The 16,503-nt window shown below is 40.9% G+C and overlaps 1 protein-coding gene and 1 long non-coding RNA gene across 6 annotated transcripts in view; one reads left to right on the top strand and one right to left on the bottom strand.

Moving 5' to 3' along the window:
• The window catches only part of LOC122573587, a 130,837-nt gene that overhangs the window by 3,577 nt on the left and 110,757 nt on the right, over positions 1-16,503 (top strand). The gene's annotated exons all lie outside the window — the stretch shown is intronic.
• LOC122573576 (storkhead-box protein 2) overlaps positions 445-16,503 on the bottom strand; it is a 111,464-nt gene continuing 95,405 nt past the window's right edge. For 4 of the 5 annotated variants that reach the window (XM_043740126.1, XM_043740127.1, XM_043740128.1 and 1 more), the window contains 5 exons: positions 8,645-9,100; positions 5,717-5,923; positions 4,986-5,170; positions 4,329-4,802; positions 445-3,800 (listed from right to left, as the gene is read on the bottom strand). In XM_043740126.1, coding sequence (XP_043596061.1) covers positions 2,559-3,800; positions 4,329-4,802; positions 4,986-5,170; positions 5,717-5,923; positions 8,645-9,100 — 2,564 coding nt within the window. In that variant the 3' untranslated portion in view covers positions 445-2,558. The remainder of the gene's footprint in view (positions 3,801-4,328; positions 4,803-4,985; positions 5,171-5,716; positions 5,924-8,644; positions 9,101-16,503) is intronic. The other variant, XM_043740130.1, reaches the window with a different exon arrangement.

The raw sequence follows: 16,503 nt of genomic DNA on the forward strand, positions 1-16,503 counted from the left end.
TGATTTAGAAGAATTACCGAATCGATCAAAAAATCGTATCGTTTAAACCAGCTGTTGTTCTCTATTAAATTGGAGATGTTGGAAACAGCATCAAGTACTAAAATGAGAAAAAGTATATCGGTTTATGAGTGCTCTCGCCTTTACTACTAAGATTTAAAAAACATCTAGTGTTAGCAGTTCTATAGCTTTGTGTAAGGATTATTGCGTATATAACATAATCAAATCTATGTAGCCAAATCTTTCAATCCATTTTGCGCTGTATTCGGTATATCATTTAGTTTTCATTTACATTTCTATTTTCTCGTGCATTCTTAATGTTTACTTTTCGATGACTTGATTTTTATATCAGAGATCATAAAAGAAAGATCAATAGCTATTAATGCATTAATTATATTAAATCTATTAATCTGTTAACTGTCGGCTTGAAAAAATAACAGGAGTATGTATTTTTTTATTTTCTTTATTATCATACGCTTTCGTTGTTATAATTATTAAGAACAAGATTACACAAGTACTCTACAAGTTAGTTTTGATAAGAAATAAGGACGTAACACGGTCGCTGTCGTTCCATTTTCCACAAAAACTGGAAGACTCAGAGGTTTATCGAAATTACCATCGGTTAATCGGTAATACAACGTACGAAATGTACAAAGCAGGGGCCATTCATGAGGGCCCAGTTTCGTTTACCATCTTACGACTACGTGTTTGACGTTTTTAAGATGAATAATGTAATTCGAACGTTACACGGACAACTCGTTTACATCGCGACTTCGTTGTCATATCACGTCATGAGGTCGCGCTGCAAGTGTTTTAAGGCGATTTTAAGTACTATTAACGGTTTTGGCACTTAGATTTACCATTGCTCTAATGAATAAAATGGTACCGCTTATTTTCTCAATGGGGAAATAATGCACCTCCTTTTCGTTATACGTGTAATATCACTAGAATTTCGTGATATTGTAGGCAGTTGACTTTTGTCTCTCGCGTCACGATTATTTCATTCGGTATAAACGTTTTACACATCTGCAAACTTCAATCTAAATTTACATTTTTCTCTTCTCTTATAAACGACGATTCCGATTGAAATATTCTTTCCAATTATTTCACTGCAGTTTTATCAGAGGTATATATATATATATATATAAAGGGCATAATTTAGATATTAAATTTATACGTATAGCTGTTATCCGTGAGAATTTCCTTTTGAAAAAATTTGACCCATTCTAATTGAATTTCATTATGAATATGATAATTGTAGCGACGATCTATAGCCGTAACTTTTTAATTATAGCCGTTGATTATAGTTCGTGTAGTCAATAACTATGTTCTAAACTCTACAAAAAGTTGACTGCACTACGCTTCCTCTCTACTTTGGCATATTAACCGAAATAAAATATCGTCTAACGCATATAGACGCTCGTTCATTGTGACAACTAATTCGAGATGAACGAATGGTGCACGTTACGTTACCGGTTCTTTCTTTTTTTTTTTTTACACCTTCCACGAAGACTCGAGATTGATCGCTATCCTAAATCGACGCTACGAAATTGGCAGTATTTGGAATTTGCATAAAATATTATCTTTTTTTTTTCTTCCGTTCGAGTAAGGCAAATTGTCAGGCTATCGTACGTGAAGTATTGCTTTAGCAAATCGCTTTAGCTCGGTAAAGCGATGCAAAACTGCTAACGTTACGACGCTGTGGTACCCGTTTATAGTTCATTTTGCGTAATATATGAAACTAAACCAAGAATCAAAAAAGAAAAGAATATGAAAGGGCAATGGAGGCACGATGAAATTTGATGCGCGCAATGCATTGTTTTCTGAATAATTTTTAAGCTGAATATAAGAGCAACAATGGAAAATAATTTTTAACAAAGGAATATTTACTTGTTTGTTTTCTTAATAAACATCTTTATGAAAGGTGTGATAATTCGAAAAATGCGATATTTTCAAACGAGAGTGGCCAATAACGATGGATAAGGTGAAACGACAATGCAAGCAGCATTCAAATATCGCTTTGTAACTTAAATATCACGCGGATAAAATTAAGTGGTATTAAATCAACGCTTGATAATTAATAGAATTCGCCGGATTGGTTGAGTGTTGAGCTCTGAGCAACTAGAAATAAGCTAACGAATATTCTCTATGGAATGGCTGGCTTTTATTTTACACAATATAATAGAACGTTCAGCCGCGTAAGCATATAGATGATCAAGTGGAAGCACAATGTTCAATGAGAATCGCATGGGATTCGTTTAACGTGAATATTATAATCAGATCGTGAAAACTGTCGGGGAAAGAGATAACGTGCGATCGTACGATACATATACTATATTTGATGAACATAACAAACGTTTATTTATTGGTAACTGTTACAATGCTCTCTCTATATGCTTAAGCAGTACAGCGTTCTTCCGTTTGCTATTTAACATTTCTACCACGACGCAAGCATACGAGATACCGAGAAGTTCATCGTGCTAAAGTTCAACCTTTCACTGTACGAAAAACGTGTGAAAAACCCACGCCCGGTTTCCTGATGATCGACGAAGAAGAAAACTTTAAACGAGACCAAAGTCGGTGTGAACGGTAACGTCGCAGTTGTTCGGCTTCTCCGCAGCTGCCATGTTGACTTCAACCAACGTGTCCACGCTGTTAATCGGGCAACCTTTGAGAATCTTTTGCGCTGCTAGGCTGGTGAATTGAACCTGCATGTCGCTTAGGCTTGGATACGAACAAAGATCACCTCGACTGACCGTTTTCTCCAAATTCGGTTCCGAACCTTGCGGCGCTTTTTGCTGCTTCGAGCTTTCCAGATTCTCTATGTAGACGTTGTTAAAGGATCCGCCGAAGCCATCGAACGACTTGGTAGGCGATGGTGGATTCGACGCAATGTTGCTTTTCGAATCCGGACGAAGAAGGTTCCTATAGCTTAAAGCATCCTTCGATAACGATAAACTCAATTTCCTTGAATTGTTCATGGCATCGTTGGTATTCTTCATGCTGGTTAACGCAGATGGAGGATGCTCGTTGACCAAAGAATTCTTGTCTATGTTATTGGTCGATCCGTCTATTAAATGAGCTTGGCTGTTGTTTAAACGATTCGTCAGTTTCAATTTGTTAGGCATTTCCTCGTCGGCTTTCGGCTTGTTCTCTTTATCGGACTCTGACAAGAGATGGCTCGGTTTCGACTCTTTGGAAGCGTAAAGGGAGGATGGACGTTCGAGCTTGCTCGACTTGTTCAATTTCTCTTCGTCGAGCTTCGACTTGATCAACTTCTCTTCGTCCAGCTTCGACTTGTTCAACTTCTCTTCGTCGAGCTTCGACTTGAATAGCTTCTCCTCGTCTATCTTGGTCTTATAGAGTTTCTCACCGATCAATTCCCGATCCTGTTTCTCCTTGCAGTCCATCGTTTCCTTGTCAGCCACTTTGGTCTTCACCGTGCCATTTTCAAACGTGATGACGGATCTCATGGGCGAGTTGTTCTGTTGCACGTAGATCTTTGTGCCAGGGGACCCGGAGATGGTTGTCGTACTGGTCGCATTCGAGGCTAGCGTCACGCTATTCTGTATCGTACGTTGTTCCTGCGATGGACTGACCGGACTTAAATTCGTCGACACCTGTAGAGTTATCGAATTTTGTGCCTCTTGAAGCGGGGTCAAAGATCCTTGTTGCACCACTTTGAGCGGCGAGGATTTTGCTGGTAACGTGGATGTTTTCAACGGCGACGATGAGAGTTTACCGCTCGAAATTGACTTTCCACTGGAGTGGGACGAGTGACCGGATGATGTCTTTTGTAGAACCTGCAAAGATAACGTGCTATTCGATCTTTCGTTTAATCTGTGTTTGAGAGTTTATGAATTTGAAATTTATAGTCATACGTTTATAACTTTGAACGTTTATCAAACAATCACGTATATTATTATATGTATGTGTATCTACATTTCTGTAGGTAAAGCCATCTATGTCCGCGTCATTTCTTTTTTTTTTTTTTCTATTTTAAACTTTCTAGAAATCTGAGAAAGTCCTAGAACTCATCGCAGTCTACGAATCTAAGCTTTTAAGTCGAACGTTTAAAAACTTTCTCAGAGCAAATAAGAAGTCATTTCGAAAAAATTCGCAAGTGAAATTTCGTAAATGATCTAGGCTGTTATATAAAATATGATTTTAACTTGTGCAATACTAAACAGATTTTCAAATACACATAAAATAGAAATTTTGGAAATCCAGGAATTAAACTGTATCGATACGTAGAGCCAAGGATAACGATAAGTACAGATTCCGTAGATAAAGCACGATCACCACGTGTCTAAATCGAAGCTACTTATTACCTTATGTTGAGGCGATCCGTTTGATTTGGTACCACTACCAGTGGAATCGTGACTGGGACGTCTAGAATTAGATTGTCTCGTGCTGGATCTGCCCAGCGTGGCCGTTTTCGCGGGGCTAGCATTCGTAGTTCTAACTGATCCGGAACTTCCTCCGCTTCTACTAGGCGACGAGTTCGCCGAATTTTTACCATTTTGCGTTTGATTACGACTCTGATACGGTTCCTGATTGGTACTTGGCGGCAGGACAGAAGCTCTGGACGTACATCTGCTTAAACTAGAGCACTTTGATCTGGGCATTGTCGAACACGGTGATCGATGTCGTCTGGAACTTCTGGGCGTCGAGTTCGCCAATAAACTAGAGGAATCACCGCTGGCTTGGCGTCGATGTCGCCTGGGCAGCGTGGCGGATCGCACCGAGCTCGAATCATCCCATACTTGGAAACTGGCCTGTGACTGAGCTAGACCCTCCATCATCTGAAAACGTTACTCCGTTGTTAAGCTGACCGGCTCGCTCCACTCGAGTTCTCGCGCGATATATTCTCGACGTTCGCGTTCAATTTCCGTCTGTCGAGAGCAAAAACATGGATGCTTTCTTTCTTTCATTTTCTTTTTTTCTTTTTTCGTTAGTAGAGAGCATCGTCCCGATTTAAAACTCACCGAAGGGCTAGCGGCTCTCGTTTGCGTGGCTACGCTGTGTAGATGAACGACACGTGGATTAAACCACTCGGTAGGAGGATACTGAGCACTGAACGTGCCCATTAACGGTGCACCCTTTCTTCGTGTACTTCGTCGGAATAGCCTCGAGAGTAGACCTATTTTCTCTGAAAAAATACCGGAAAAACCTTGAGGAAAAAGAGAGGAACCGATGTTGCATTTCATAATGAAAGATCGGGGATCGAGGAAGGGCTTGCCAGCTAAAGGTGACTAAGAAGCTTCGTTCTTTGGTCGATGCTCAGCTGTGGTTCGCGGGTTTAGGAACTTGGGGAACTGCAGATGCTCTTCAGTCAGGATTTTCGTTCTATTTCGTCTTAAGGTTTTCAGAGATAGATGGAAGAGCTGCAAAGCGTGGTTGGGTAGTTGATTTCGTTGAAAGTAAAAATTATTCAGCGTTCGAATGATAATATTTTTTAAGTAAAAGCTATAACGCTGAATGTTTGTGCTAGTGCGATGAGCTTTCGGTACTTGTATCTTCCAACATATTTTTTTATATCTTGTTTCGTGAAATATAGCAAGGAGGAAAATTCTCCGTGTATAAAATTCGAAACGAGATGCTTTCTTTTATAAAGAACGTGATCCAGATCGAAGTAATAGCCTCAAGTGGAAAGCCAATACGTTTCGATTAAATGATCATCCATCACCAAAACAATCCCTTCCCCGATTCGACTCACTGGTTGGACTATGGGGTGCGCTGTCGGTGCTCGCATATTCCGCGCTCGACGAAGTATCGCTTCTTTCTGGCCTTCGCGGCAAAGACCGTGAACTTCCGCTTCTGGGTAAACGTCTGGCGGATCCCCAAAGTCGCAGAGAATGTCGCCTCTCGAGGCGACCCGGCATCGATCGACATCTTGCGAACAGAACCTTGTCGTTGGGGTTACCTGTAAACACCAACAGTTACATATTTTCCGTGTCTTCTTTTACATATATTTATATGTAAATTCTATAGTATTCAAACTATCCGCCAACCGACATTTTTACTTTTGCTTTGTTTTACCGGCAGTCATTTTACTGAATAGATTAGATCACAAGAGAAGAACGGTAATTTAGGACTTAGAAAATCGATTCTTAATTTTCTAGATAAAATTTTTAGTAGATTTGTTATTAATTGTTATTGTATATAATTTAATTTATTCCCCCAAATGAACTCGAGTTTCCAGAATCGATCGTCTTATTTACCCCAAGGATTTACGATATTACATATATATTCAACAATCGTATCGCTTAGAATTGTTTAAATTCTCAGTAACTGCACTCACCGACCTTATCGCTTTTTGTCGTCATAAATCAGATAAAGGAAGAACAGCTTATAATCTATTTAGTATTTGATACTCTTCGTACAATTTCTTTATTCTTATCTACTATATCGTACTCGATATAACAATTCTTTTATATAAATCACAAACGATTGAAGTTATTACATCCCATGCAACTGTTCTATACCAATCAAACATCAATTGAATCAACATTACAATCATCAAATATCGATTACTTATTCCGGGTGAAAATCCATTGTAATTAATAAAAAAAAAAAAAAAAAAAACAAAGAAATTTGATCGTTCGATTTCCAAATGACGTTGAAGGCTTCCATTCCAAGCACTGTTTGAGCTCGAAGCCGCGAATCTCGAATCGCGTTCTCAAAAAGTGGAACACCCTCGTCCCTGATTTTCATCGTGGTACACAGCCAGAGGCGGTGGCGACGACCGAGTGTGGGTTAGCAGCGTGAGAATCACTCGAGAAACGAGTCAGAGAAAAGTAGGAAGATTATATACGTGGCCCCCCCCCCCCCCCACGTGATCTCGACAGCGTGTGTAACGGTAGACATTGTCGTGACCAATAGCTAATATATCGGCTGTGCTAAACGCTTTCCAGGGATCGTCGACTTGGCACGGACGCTATTCTCTTCTTGTTGTGTGTACCGATGCTCGCGTGTACGTCCTCCATACACGTGCTGATGTATGTAAGAGGCGAAACATGCAAGGTGCTGAAGGTGTTTCCGTGTCAATGCGCCAGAAAATTCCAGTTTGCGCGGCTCCAAAACTTTGACCGACCACGACCACGACCAGCAACAACGACGATCACAACTACAACTGCGAGACTTGGACGTGGACGAAACGTAAGCGTGCTTTCAAGCTAGCAAATACGATCGCATGCAAGGATTCATGGTGTCTGGCGGCGATCAATGGCGCGGGTAACAATGTAACATCGCTGCACGCGATATTTTAGCTATTACCGGATGGCAATGGAGAAACGCTGATAGTACAGGGCAATATATGGAAAGAGTATTATCGTACAATGCTGAAATCGCGTTGACCATAGCGAGAGAGCACGCACGATACTCGATAAAGAAGACTTTTTTTTATATAGTTCTCTGGTAATATGCGTTTCCATTTGAATTTCTAATTTCAAAGCGTACCACTAGGTATAAATTCGCCACCGAGACGACAGCCACTCTAAATACCAAGATAAGGGTGGCGCAATTTAAATCGAATCGCGACAATTTTTCGATCCGATCCGGCGTAGGAATGCAACGTCTTCCGCTGCGGGACTGCGTGGCTGCCAAGGACGACGACAACATAAACGCACTGGACTCGTCCATCGAGTTTAGAGAAAAAGATCTGCCGGTGCAAGCCGAGCCAACGAATACTACTCCTGGACACTCGGAACGATCCCCGAACACGTGCCGAACGAGTTTGCCACGATCGACCAGTCTTTCCGCGATTAAGTTCCTTCGCGACGCGAGAGGCTTTGTTTCCTGGCTAATCTTTTACACGAAAACGCGCGATTTTGTTAAATATTTTCGCTCGTACATACGTACGTTTCATTAAAAGTCGATGCGTATGTGTAAAGGTCCTCTAAATTTTGAATTCAATGTAGCAATTTTTATGAAACGTTTCGCCAAACTTTAAACGAACGATGAACAGATGTCAGTCATTAAATACGTGTTTTCCCATTGTCAATAATTATGAATCAGGTTGAAGAAGAAAATTGCTAAATATTACGTATGATTATCGCAAAAAGGATACGCAAAGAATTATTGAGATTTTTCTATCGACCACCGTGAATAATCAGAATATTTAAGTTTCTTTATACGAACTTAAAGAACTTGCAAGAAATAAGATGAAAGTTACCGAAGACATAGCATTTGGGGAAGGTTAAAGACATCCTCTACTCGACCCGGATGATGTTTTAATATACAAAATTATTTTAAATGAAGCTATAAATGAAGAAAAAACTTCAATTCAAGAGTTCTTCAATTCGAGGACTGATAATGAAAATCGAATAACGTAACTGTGTTAGTCTTTGGGAAAGCGCATCGAATCACGTGGATATTACTTTTCATTAAATACATGTACAATATTTCGAATAAACTACGTGCAGTTTACGTAAATCTATTTCATTTGAAATTTCATATGCACCAACAATAATTCTCTTGCAATTAGTAATATTAGTAGTACCTTGCGTTCTTTAGCCTTTGTGTATTATAAAAGAAATTGAAAAACAAATTCCACACGATTTGCAATCTTTCTTGTCGACGAAGTTTCGCGAAGAAATCTAATAGAAAAGTAAGAGAACCTTCTGTGAGCTCAGGGATTTCTTACCTCCGCAAATAACGTCTGCGAGATTCGTCTGCACAGCTTGATGCGTCACGTCGCCGTCCCTCAGGGTTAGCATCTCACCGTGTACGAGCGCCATAGCTTCGTCGTTGGACATGAGCATGCTACCCTGACCTCTCGATCCGCTCACCTCTCTGGAACATCTCCTAGAGTTGCTGGAATCGCGCCTCAGCCTCCTGGTCTCGGGCGTAACGACAAAGTAACCTTGTGACGTGTGATAAATTTTTCGTTCTTGCATGAGTTTCGCGAGGGCGTCGTAAACTAATTCGCGGCTCGGTCTCTGCATCGCCGGAAATGCGTTCCTAAGGGCGGACCTGAGCGTGTCGAGCGTGGCAGCTTGCCTCTGAGAAGTCAACTCCAAAATGGCCCAACAAAGAGCTTCCGGTAGAGGTGTGAATTGTCCTTGAGCCACTGGGGCAACCAGGCAATCGTCGATGTCGCCTGCACAGGAAGGAAAATGCCAATTACACGTCAGGTCGTTGCGCATGATGTGAAATGAATTTTATCCGTGATTCTGATTATTTTGAAATTGATTTAATCGTCGATTATTTCTCTTTCCTTTATTAAAAAATAATTATACTTTGTTACGGTATTTCGGCCAATAGTTAAATAGTTAAGAAGCATAGTTTATTTTTGAAAATGTTAATTCTCTGTCCTTGACGTTTAAATACTTTTAAACTTTAAGTACTTCCACGGTATTTGCAAATTTATGTTTATTAATATATACTGTCGCATACTTTTGCATTCCCCAAGTTTAACAGTTGTCGCCTACTAAGGGAGATCAGGGTTGATTACAAGGCGAAACAAGCGGCGGATGTAGAGCTTCGTGGAAGTACGAACGATAAGATCAGACGTCAGGAGATGTGGCTATCGGATTTTTAAAGTTCTCGCGTTCATTAAAATTCTCCATGTATATTCGCTGGACAGAATGAAATCGTAACAGTCAGGTTGTCTGCTAAGAACTAGCAACATTCAGGTAACTGCCTTTCTAGTTTCAACCGAGACGGTTCGAGTTTCCATGCGCGTACCAGTTACAAAGTGTTTCATTAAGAAACGTATGTAACTTTCTGCTCGTTCAACGTGATATTTAAACGTTTCTACACTTTTAAGTTTTCCATAAATTCGCAAAAATCCACAGTCTCGATATTACGTATAGTACGCTTCGATTTCAAATATCTTTCGATTCTATTCCCGATACTGTTCGGAGGTCGACGAAATTCAGCTGGCTCTTCGCGCCAGATTATTCCATATAATCCCAAGATAATTCTACCACTGAATTCACGTATTCATGGGACGAAGGTTTAACAAGGCGAAACATATCGAATTTCATTTCCAGCAGACAGGGGCGGCTGTATTAAGTTCGTGACAAGTACATCGCGGCAGATCTGCGGGTGCATTCGCATGCGAGCGACGTACGCCTATAAATCCACTTACGGAATATTCTCGTGAATTTGTCGTGCATAGCATGGCGCGATGAGCGCGTAGCCATGCTTTCGTGAAAGCGGAAAATTTAAACGACCGCACGGATAGTTGGTAAATCGCAGTTTATCGGTATCGATTCGGTCATTCGTACAGTAACACGGGTAAACGTAGATTTATCGGTTGTATTATTAATATACGTTTATTGAATGCTTAACGACGTAATATAACGTTCCGTGACTGGTCATGCGAATGTATCTCAACCTTTCGATACGCGGAGAAAGAGAGAAAGAGAACAATTTTCGTTAAATCGCAGTCATAACCGGGCGAGCAGATACCGATAATACCACGGTACACTTTCCCATTCGTGATAAACGGCTTTTCCATCTATTTATAATATCGTTGACGGTGCAACATCTGTAATTTCTAAATTAGGCACTAAACAACAGAAACGTTGTATACACGCGTATCTCGGTTCGTAGTCTCGATTTTCGTGAAACGCCACACCGACCAGATGCATTCTCACGTGCAAGATCACAGAGAGTCAGAACTAAAACGGTCAATTTCTAGGAGCGGAGAAAACTAGTATGCCAGAACAAATCTGCTCCGGGCTAACAATACTTAATTAGCGTTTTAAACGTCAGTCAAACGGCGTACCATAAATGCGATACACAGGAAAGGTAATTAAGGCTAAATGGAAACTGAAAATTTTCGACGCCGTAAGGAGATTGAGAGAAAAAGAGAGAGACGTTCGTGGCGAAATTGAAGCCTTTGTTCTTCCGGTCACGTTTTAAGGTGACTTTCAAGCCCCTGAGGGCCTCCTGTTCTCATACATTTTGGTCCACGCCCACGAAAAGACTATGGATTATTCTAAGCTCGCGACTCTGAAGGACTCCGAAATTCCAGTGGTATCCGCACGCTCGTGCCAAGAATATTCAATGCTGTCAAGAGCACAACGTGTAGGAAACAGCTTGTCATCAGAGACGTTGTGTTGCAATGTATGAGTAACCGTATCACCTTTGCACCATGTGAAATTTTTCCGAACACGTAGGGAGATTGTCACATTTAATCCTCCTGTTCTTTTTCTTTCTACTGTGCGCTGATTTTTGACATACAACGTCTAATTTAACAGTTCAGATTGCGCTAGCCATCGATAGACTACGGATTTTTATGCAAATATTTGTATATTTTTATGGTCGCAGCGGCAGAATTAGAATTAGTTTTTATTCAAACAGAATAAAAGCTCTCACGCTTTTAAGTAAATAAGACCTCTTTTTATCCATCAAAAACTATAACGAGTACTCTATTTTGGATTTTTTATGTATTTAGATCGCAGACTAGACATCAAGCAGAGTTGATGACGTTCTGAGGTAATTCAAGCAAACGAGCTAGCTAAATCAATAAGATCAGGTTTAAAAGTTAAATATCAGCTAAATTGCCTATAATAGTGTGAAATATTACAGTTAATTCCGTTGTTACCTGGAAGCTAGATAATTTATGAGATTGAGTCAGGTAGGCATCCGAGGATAATGGATGGACGATTAAAAGTTGCGAATCGTACATGAGAGATGTGCTTCGATAGGCGTGCAATGTTCCTAGTCATTCAAACATATATTTTTAAATTAATACGTGGAAAGCTCTTCTGTTAGCGTGTTCAATTTTGTCCGACGATTATACTTTATTGGAATATTGTACAATTAAAAAATATCGAGTTCAGCGATATATTGTAGCTGCTGGTTTGTTACGTCGGTAGACCGACGAACGAAACAGATGGTACGCGAATTCGCCTGTTTGAAAGTTAATCCTCATCTCTGATTTGTATACACCGCACGATGGACCCTGTGACACAATAAAACTGAGTTGAATACTTTTATTCGTTCGCCGTCACTTTGGACCACCATGGGTCTTCGTAATGCATTTTAATATACATATTTCCCTCATCGCCGCGTGCCATATGCCAATTTCGAAGGGTAGCTCGGCCTTCTGTACGCGATATTGCGTTGACCCTTGACAGATATCGATCGCCCGCTTCCACATTGAAAAATATTCGATGAACGTTGCACGAAGCAATTTCGCGAGTATCAGCGTTTAAGAAGAAAAGTTTAATTTTTATTCTATATACACACATGCACCCTCTTAACGACGGTACCTCTGATATTTATTTCTCTTAAGTATTCTTTTTTATACCTCAACAATAACCTGATGAGATTTTAAACAAAATATAGTAAAAGACTTATCCTTTAGCAATTACCTTGCGAATAATTAAAACGTTAACGAAAATAATACTTTTAGCTAATTCGTTGGATGAAAATACTCCGAATGGCTTTTTCAATGTCCAACAAGCAATTGTATAGTTATTCCAAGCTCCTACGTACCATCTAAGATAAGAAAATCGTTCTGTACATAAATGGTCCGTATCCAACGTTTATCGCGTGAAATCGCGTGGCATGTAATTTTCTCAAGGTTTTATCTTTCGTATTTTTTAATTCCACTAAATCCTGGGCGTACAATGAATCTACCCTCTGGAACAGGTCGCGATCACGGATCACTGCCATTTCCGTGCACCGCTCGATGACGCTCGCTGTTCTAGTCCCCTAGTTGCTTTTGAGTCCCTGTTCGCGGATAGGCAGGAAGAAACGGAGCTGTAATTGCGTGTTCAACTATGCCAGAAAGCGTCTGTTATCTGGTACGCTCTTGTTAAAGGGTTGTTGTAAATAGGCCGGACAATCTTCGTATAGAAATTACCGGTGAGATCTCGTTGTACTTCATGCGCTACCGCGAGTTTTCTCGTTTGTTCCTTGACGAGTATCGCCAGCTGTCCGTCCTCTTTGGATATTATCGCGAGAAACCAGTTTGCATTGGAGAGTTGTCTTTGTAATGTATCGGGTAATATCAGATTTTCAATTTCTACCGGCATCCGTGTCGAACGCGAGATAAAACCGAGAACTGATGGTTGGAATACGCCATCGAGAAATCACTGTTGCGTATGGCGCTAGAGAAGTCCGATCGACGATGATTGCGATTCTTTCGCGACTTTCTCATGGAATATTCATCACGTGGTTATTTCAATGGAAAAGTTGGAAACGGTCGTCGCACGAGGTCCAGTTGCCCACTTGCCTGGAATTTCTCCACGGCCCACGAGGAGGGAGTTGCACGCACGTAATTATGCAAGGAGGTAGCCCACCCACGCGTTCCTTTTAAGGAACGAGCCGCCGACGACGACGAGTCGAGAACGGATGGGGAGAGCTGAGAACGGTTTACAGACAGGTGCGAGACCTTTACAGGTTCGAAACTCGTCCGGTTTTCGTGGTTCTTTCGCAGAAACGACAGCTTACTACCCAACGCCCTCGCCAAAAGACATTAGAACAGCGTATAGAAATAAGTGGGCTTCGGTTACATTGACGTTATTTATCGTCTCTCGTGTTACCAGACACGCGAATGAAATTGAACGAATGAAATCATTCGTATACACGATCTCTCTAGAAATTTCGAGAGAGAGAGAGAGAGAGAGAGAGAGAGAGAGAGAGAAAGAGAGAGAGTGTCGGTGATAATGTAATTTCGTACGCCTCCCTCGTAGCGTTAGCATAATTCAATTTATCGATAACAATGTAGTTTCTCGCGAGATGAAAAATCGTTGAGACATTTTCCATGGTATATGGTTCGATGGAATCGCAGCGATAAGCTCCGCAAATGTTTTATTCGCTGATATCAGCGCCGAAGAAAGTTATAAAGTCTCTGGTGTAAAGTACGGATAGCAAATTTTATTTCAATTTTTTCATTCTGAATGGCCGAGGTGGACGCGTATGAGGTCCCCCACGCGAGTCTCCGGGGCTTGAAATTTATTCGCGACCGTTGACTGTTTCGCATGTGGAAGCATGTATACACAAGGTGTATGGGCAGTAAATGGCCCAACTAAGACGGCATAATGTCTGCGTGGGAGAGGCCAGTTTCGATCTCGTTTACGAGATCTTATCCGGCGCGAGAGCACGGTCGGAAAAAGTGGCAGGATAATACCCCGCGTCGTTACACCCGTAAGCTGCCAACAACGGGGATCACGAAGAAACCGAGAAACGTTTCGGTTGCACAATTTTCGTGGGGCTGTCGACGAAGACGGAACGAGGGGCGCAGACAGGCAAGAGTCAGGGAGAGGCTAGTTGGATCGTGGAACTCGATACGTCAGTTTCTGGGGCGTGGAACATCGTGTTCCTCGTGAGAATCTTGTCCCGGGCGCGTTTTGAATGCTTTCCACTACATACATATCGGACTAGGTATCTAATGCAGGCAAGTAGCCTCGTGCTTCTCGCCTCTGTGTCTGCGTTAGGATTACACACAGGCTACGGTCAAGAATGAGAAAAGACGAGAGCAAGAGACACGGGAACCGTGGAAAAGCGGTACGTTTCGTTTGTGACGCAACAAAAACTGTCTTGGAAGATATACGTTTAACTCAATTAGAGAAGATCACGAACGATCTTTTCTTTTATTTCAAAAGGATCACCGTTAACTTCTCGTCTTACATTATCGAGTCATACATTTCGTTTCCAATTAAGAAATTAAAACTATTTGCAGCTAGGTTGCATGTAGCGTTCTGTATTAGATACGGTATCGTAACAGCAAAGTTTAACAAATGCAGTCAAACAAATCATAAGGCAAGAGATTAACTCAGATGCAAATAGGACAGTTGAAAATCGTTTAGAAGTACGTTTCTTCGATGTATTGTAATATTGGGTCGTCGGAAAAGTTTCTTTCGTTTTATAAGGAAATAATGGATACACAACATTATCCGTTTTATTTTATTTTATCGAATTACGTATGATCCATTTTGTTCTATCAAGATAAAGATTACAACGTTCGACAGATTAGGTTTCATGTTTGTATAAAGATGCGTCGTTGCAAAAGACGTGTTTGTAAAAGAAAGAGACTTTTCGGACAATCTAATACAAGCATCTCACGCTAAGACGGGTAATCTTTGCATGTGAATGGCGTGGTATGGTTTAATTGAACGCTTTTGACGCTTACACTATTCAAGTAAAGAGACAGTAACTGTAAAAATGTGTAAAACGAATTTTTTGTAGCTTTGAATAATTGTGAGCATCTTACGCTTTAATTTGCAATAAAACATAACGTTCTCCTAGAAAAATCACCTAGCTATCGCATTTAGACAAAACGTAGTAAATGCAAATGAGACAAACGATAACAATACTCTAAAGTATTAACGTTTAAAATGTTAAGGATCGAAGCTGTAAAATTCTACGTCAATTTGTCAGGAATTGCCTCTTTAATAAATACTGTCCTTTTTCATAAAAAATCCTACCTTCGTGGAAAACTTCTATCATCGAGTTTCGATACGTTTGCACACACAACAATCCAGGATCTCATAATTTTCCAGAAATTATCGGCATCTGTCTATGTAACGTATTATAAAATACAGTTTACCATTTTGTCGTAACGATAAAGTTGAATCTTCGAGGCGGCCTTTCGGTAAATATGGATGAACACCTGCCAACCAGGCGAGTTCCGCGAGCTGCTATTATTACCAGCTTCCCTTGTACCTTTCTATCATTCCGCGAGGCCTTTATTATAATATCCAAACGGCCCACGTAGATAGCGCACGAAGTAAGAGGCAGACTTGGTATTCGGTCGATTCGCCCACGCGAATATCGTTGAGGTATCATGTAGGCAGAAAAGAGACACCCCGGAGGGGTGCAAGAAGGATGCTGGACGCGAACGAGCGCGCATTTCGAACTTCGAGACACACGGTCGGATCACTTCCGGTGTACTGGTACACGGTGCAGAACACGATGCATATATCCTTATCGCCGTGATCCATCGTGTCGGTTGGCCGACCTCCGCCGCTTTATGGGTCTGCCCATGGGAAATGGCAAAGACCACTTGCAAGGAATCACCTCGTAACAAGACGACCTTTGAGTCCTCCGCCTATCCTCTACCAGCCGGCGACGCTGTTCTATGCAAATCTATAGATTGCTATTCGTCCCCCTTCTCTATCCACCTGGAGACCTGCTTTCTTTCTCCTTCTTTCTTTTATCTATTTTTTTTCTCTTTGATGTCCGTCGTGATTTGCCTTTCGAATTTCGACTCTTTTTGATTCAAATCCGGAGAACGGTATTCGTTACGTGTTCTCTTCGCTTTAGCGAGCAGTTTTCTTTCATCTATTTTTTATTTATAAATTCTTCGTCATCTACCTTCCGAATTTGGACTCTCATTGATCCAGACCCATACGATTCTCTTCGTTCCCTTCTCTGTTTCCCTTTTGTCGACCATCTATCTTTCTTTCATTTGCATTTTTAATTTTTGCTATCCTGTCTTGTAATTTGCTTCTCAAATTTCACTGGAAACACGAAGGATGCTATTGGTTCCGTTTTTCCTTTCTTTTCCCATCTTTCTCCCTTTGTCTAATTTTTCCTCTT

This window comes from Bombus pyrosoma, linkage group LG12, assembly GCF_014825855.1.
Source record: "Bombus pyrosoma isolate SC7728 linkage group LG12, ASM1482585v1, whole genome shotgun sequence".
NCBI lineage: Eukaryota > Metazoa > Arthropoda > Insecta > Hymenoptera > Apidae > Bombus > Bombus pyrosoma.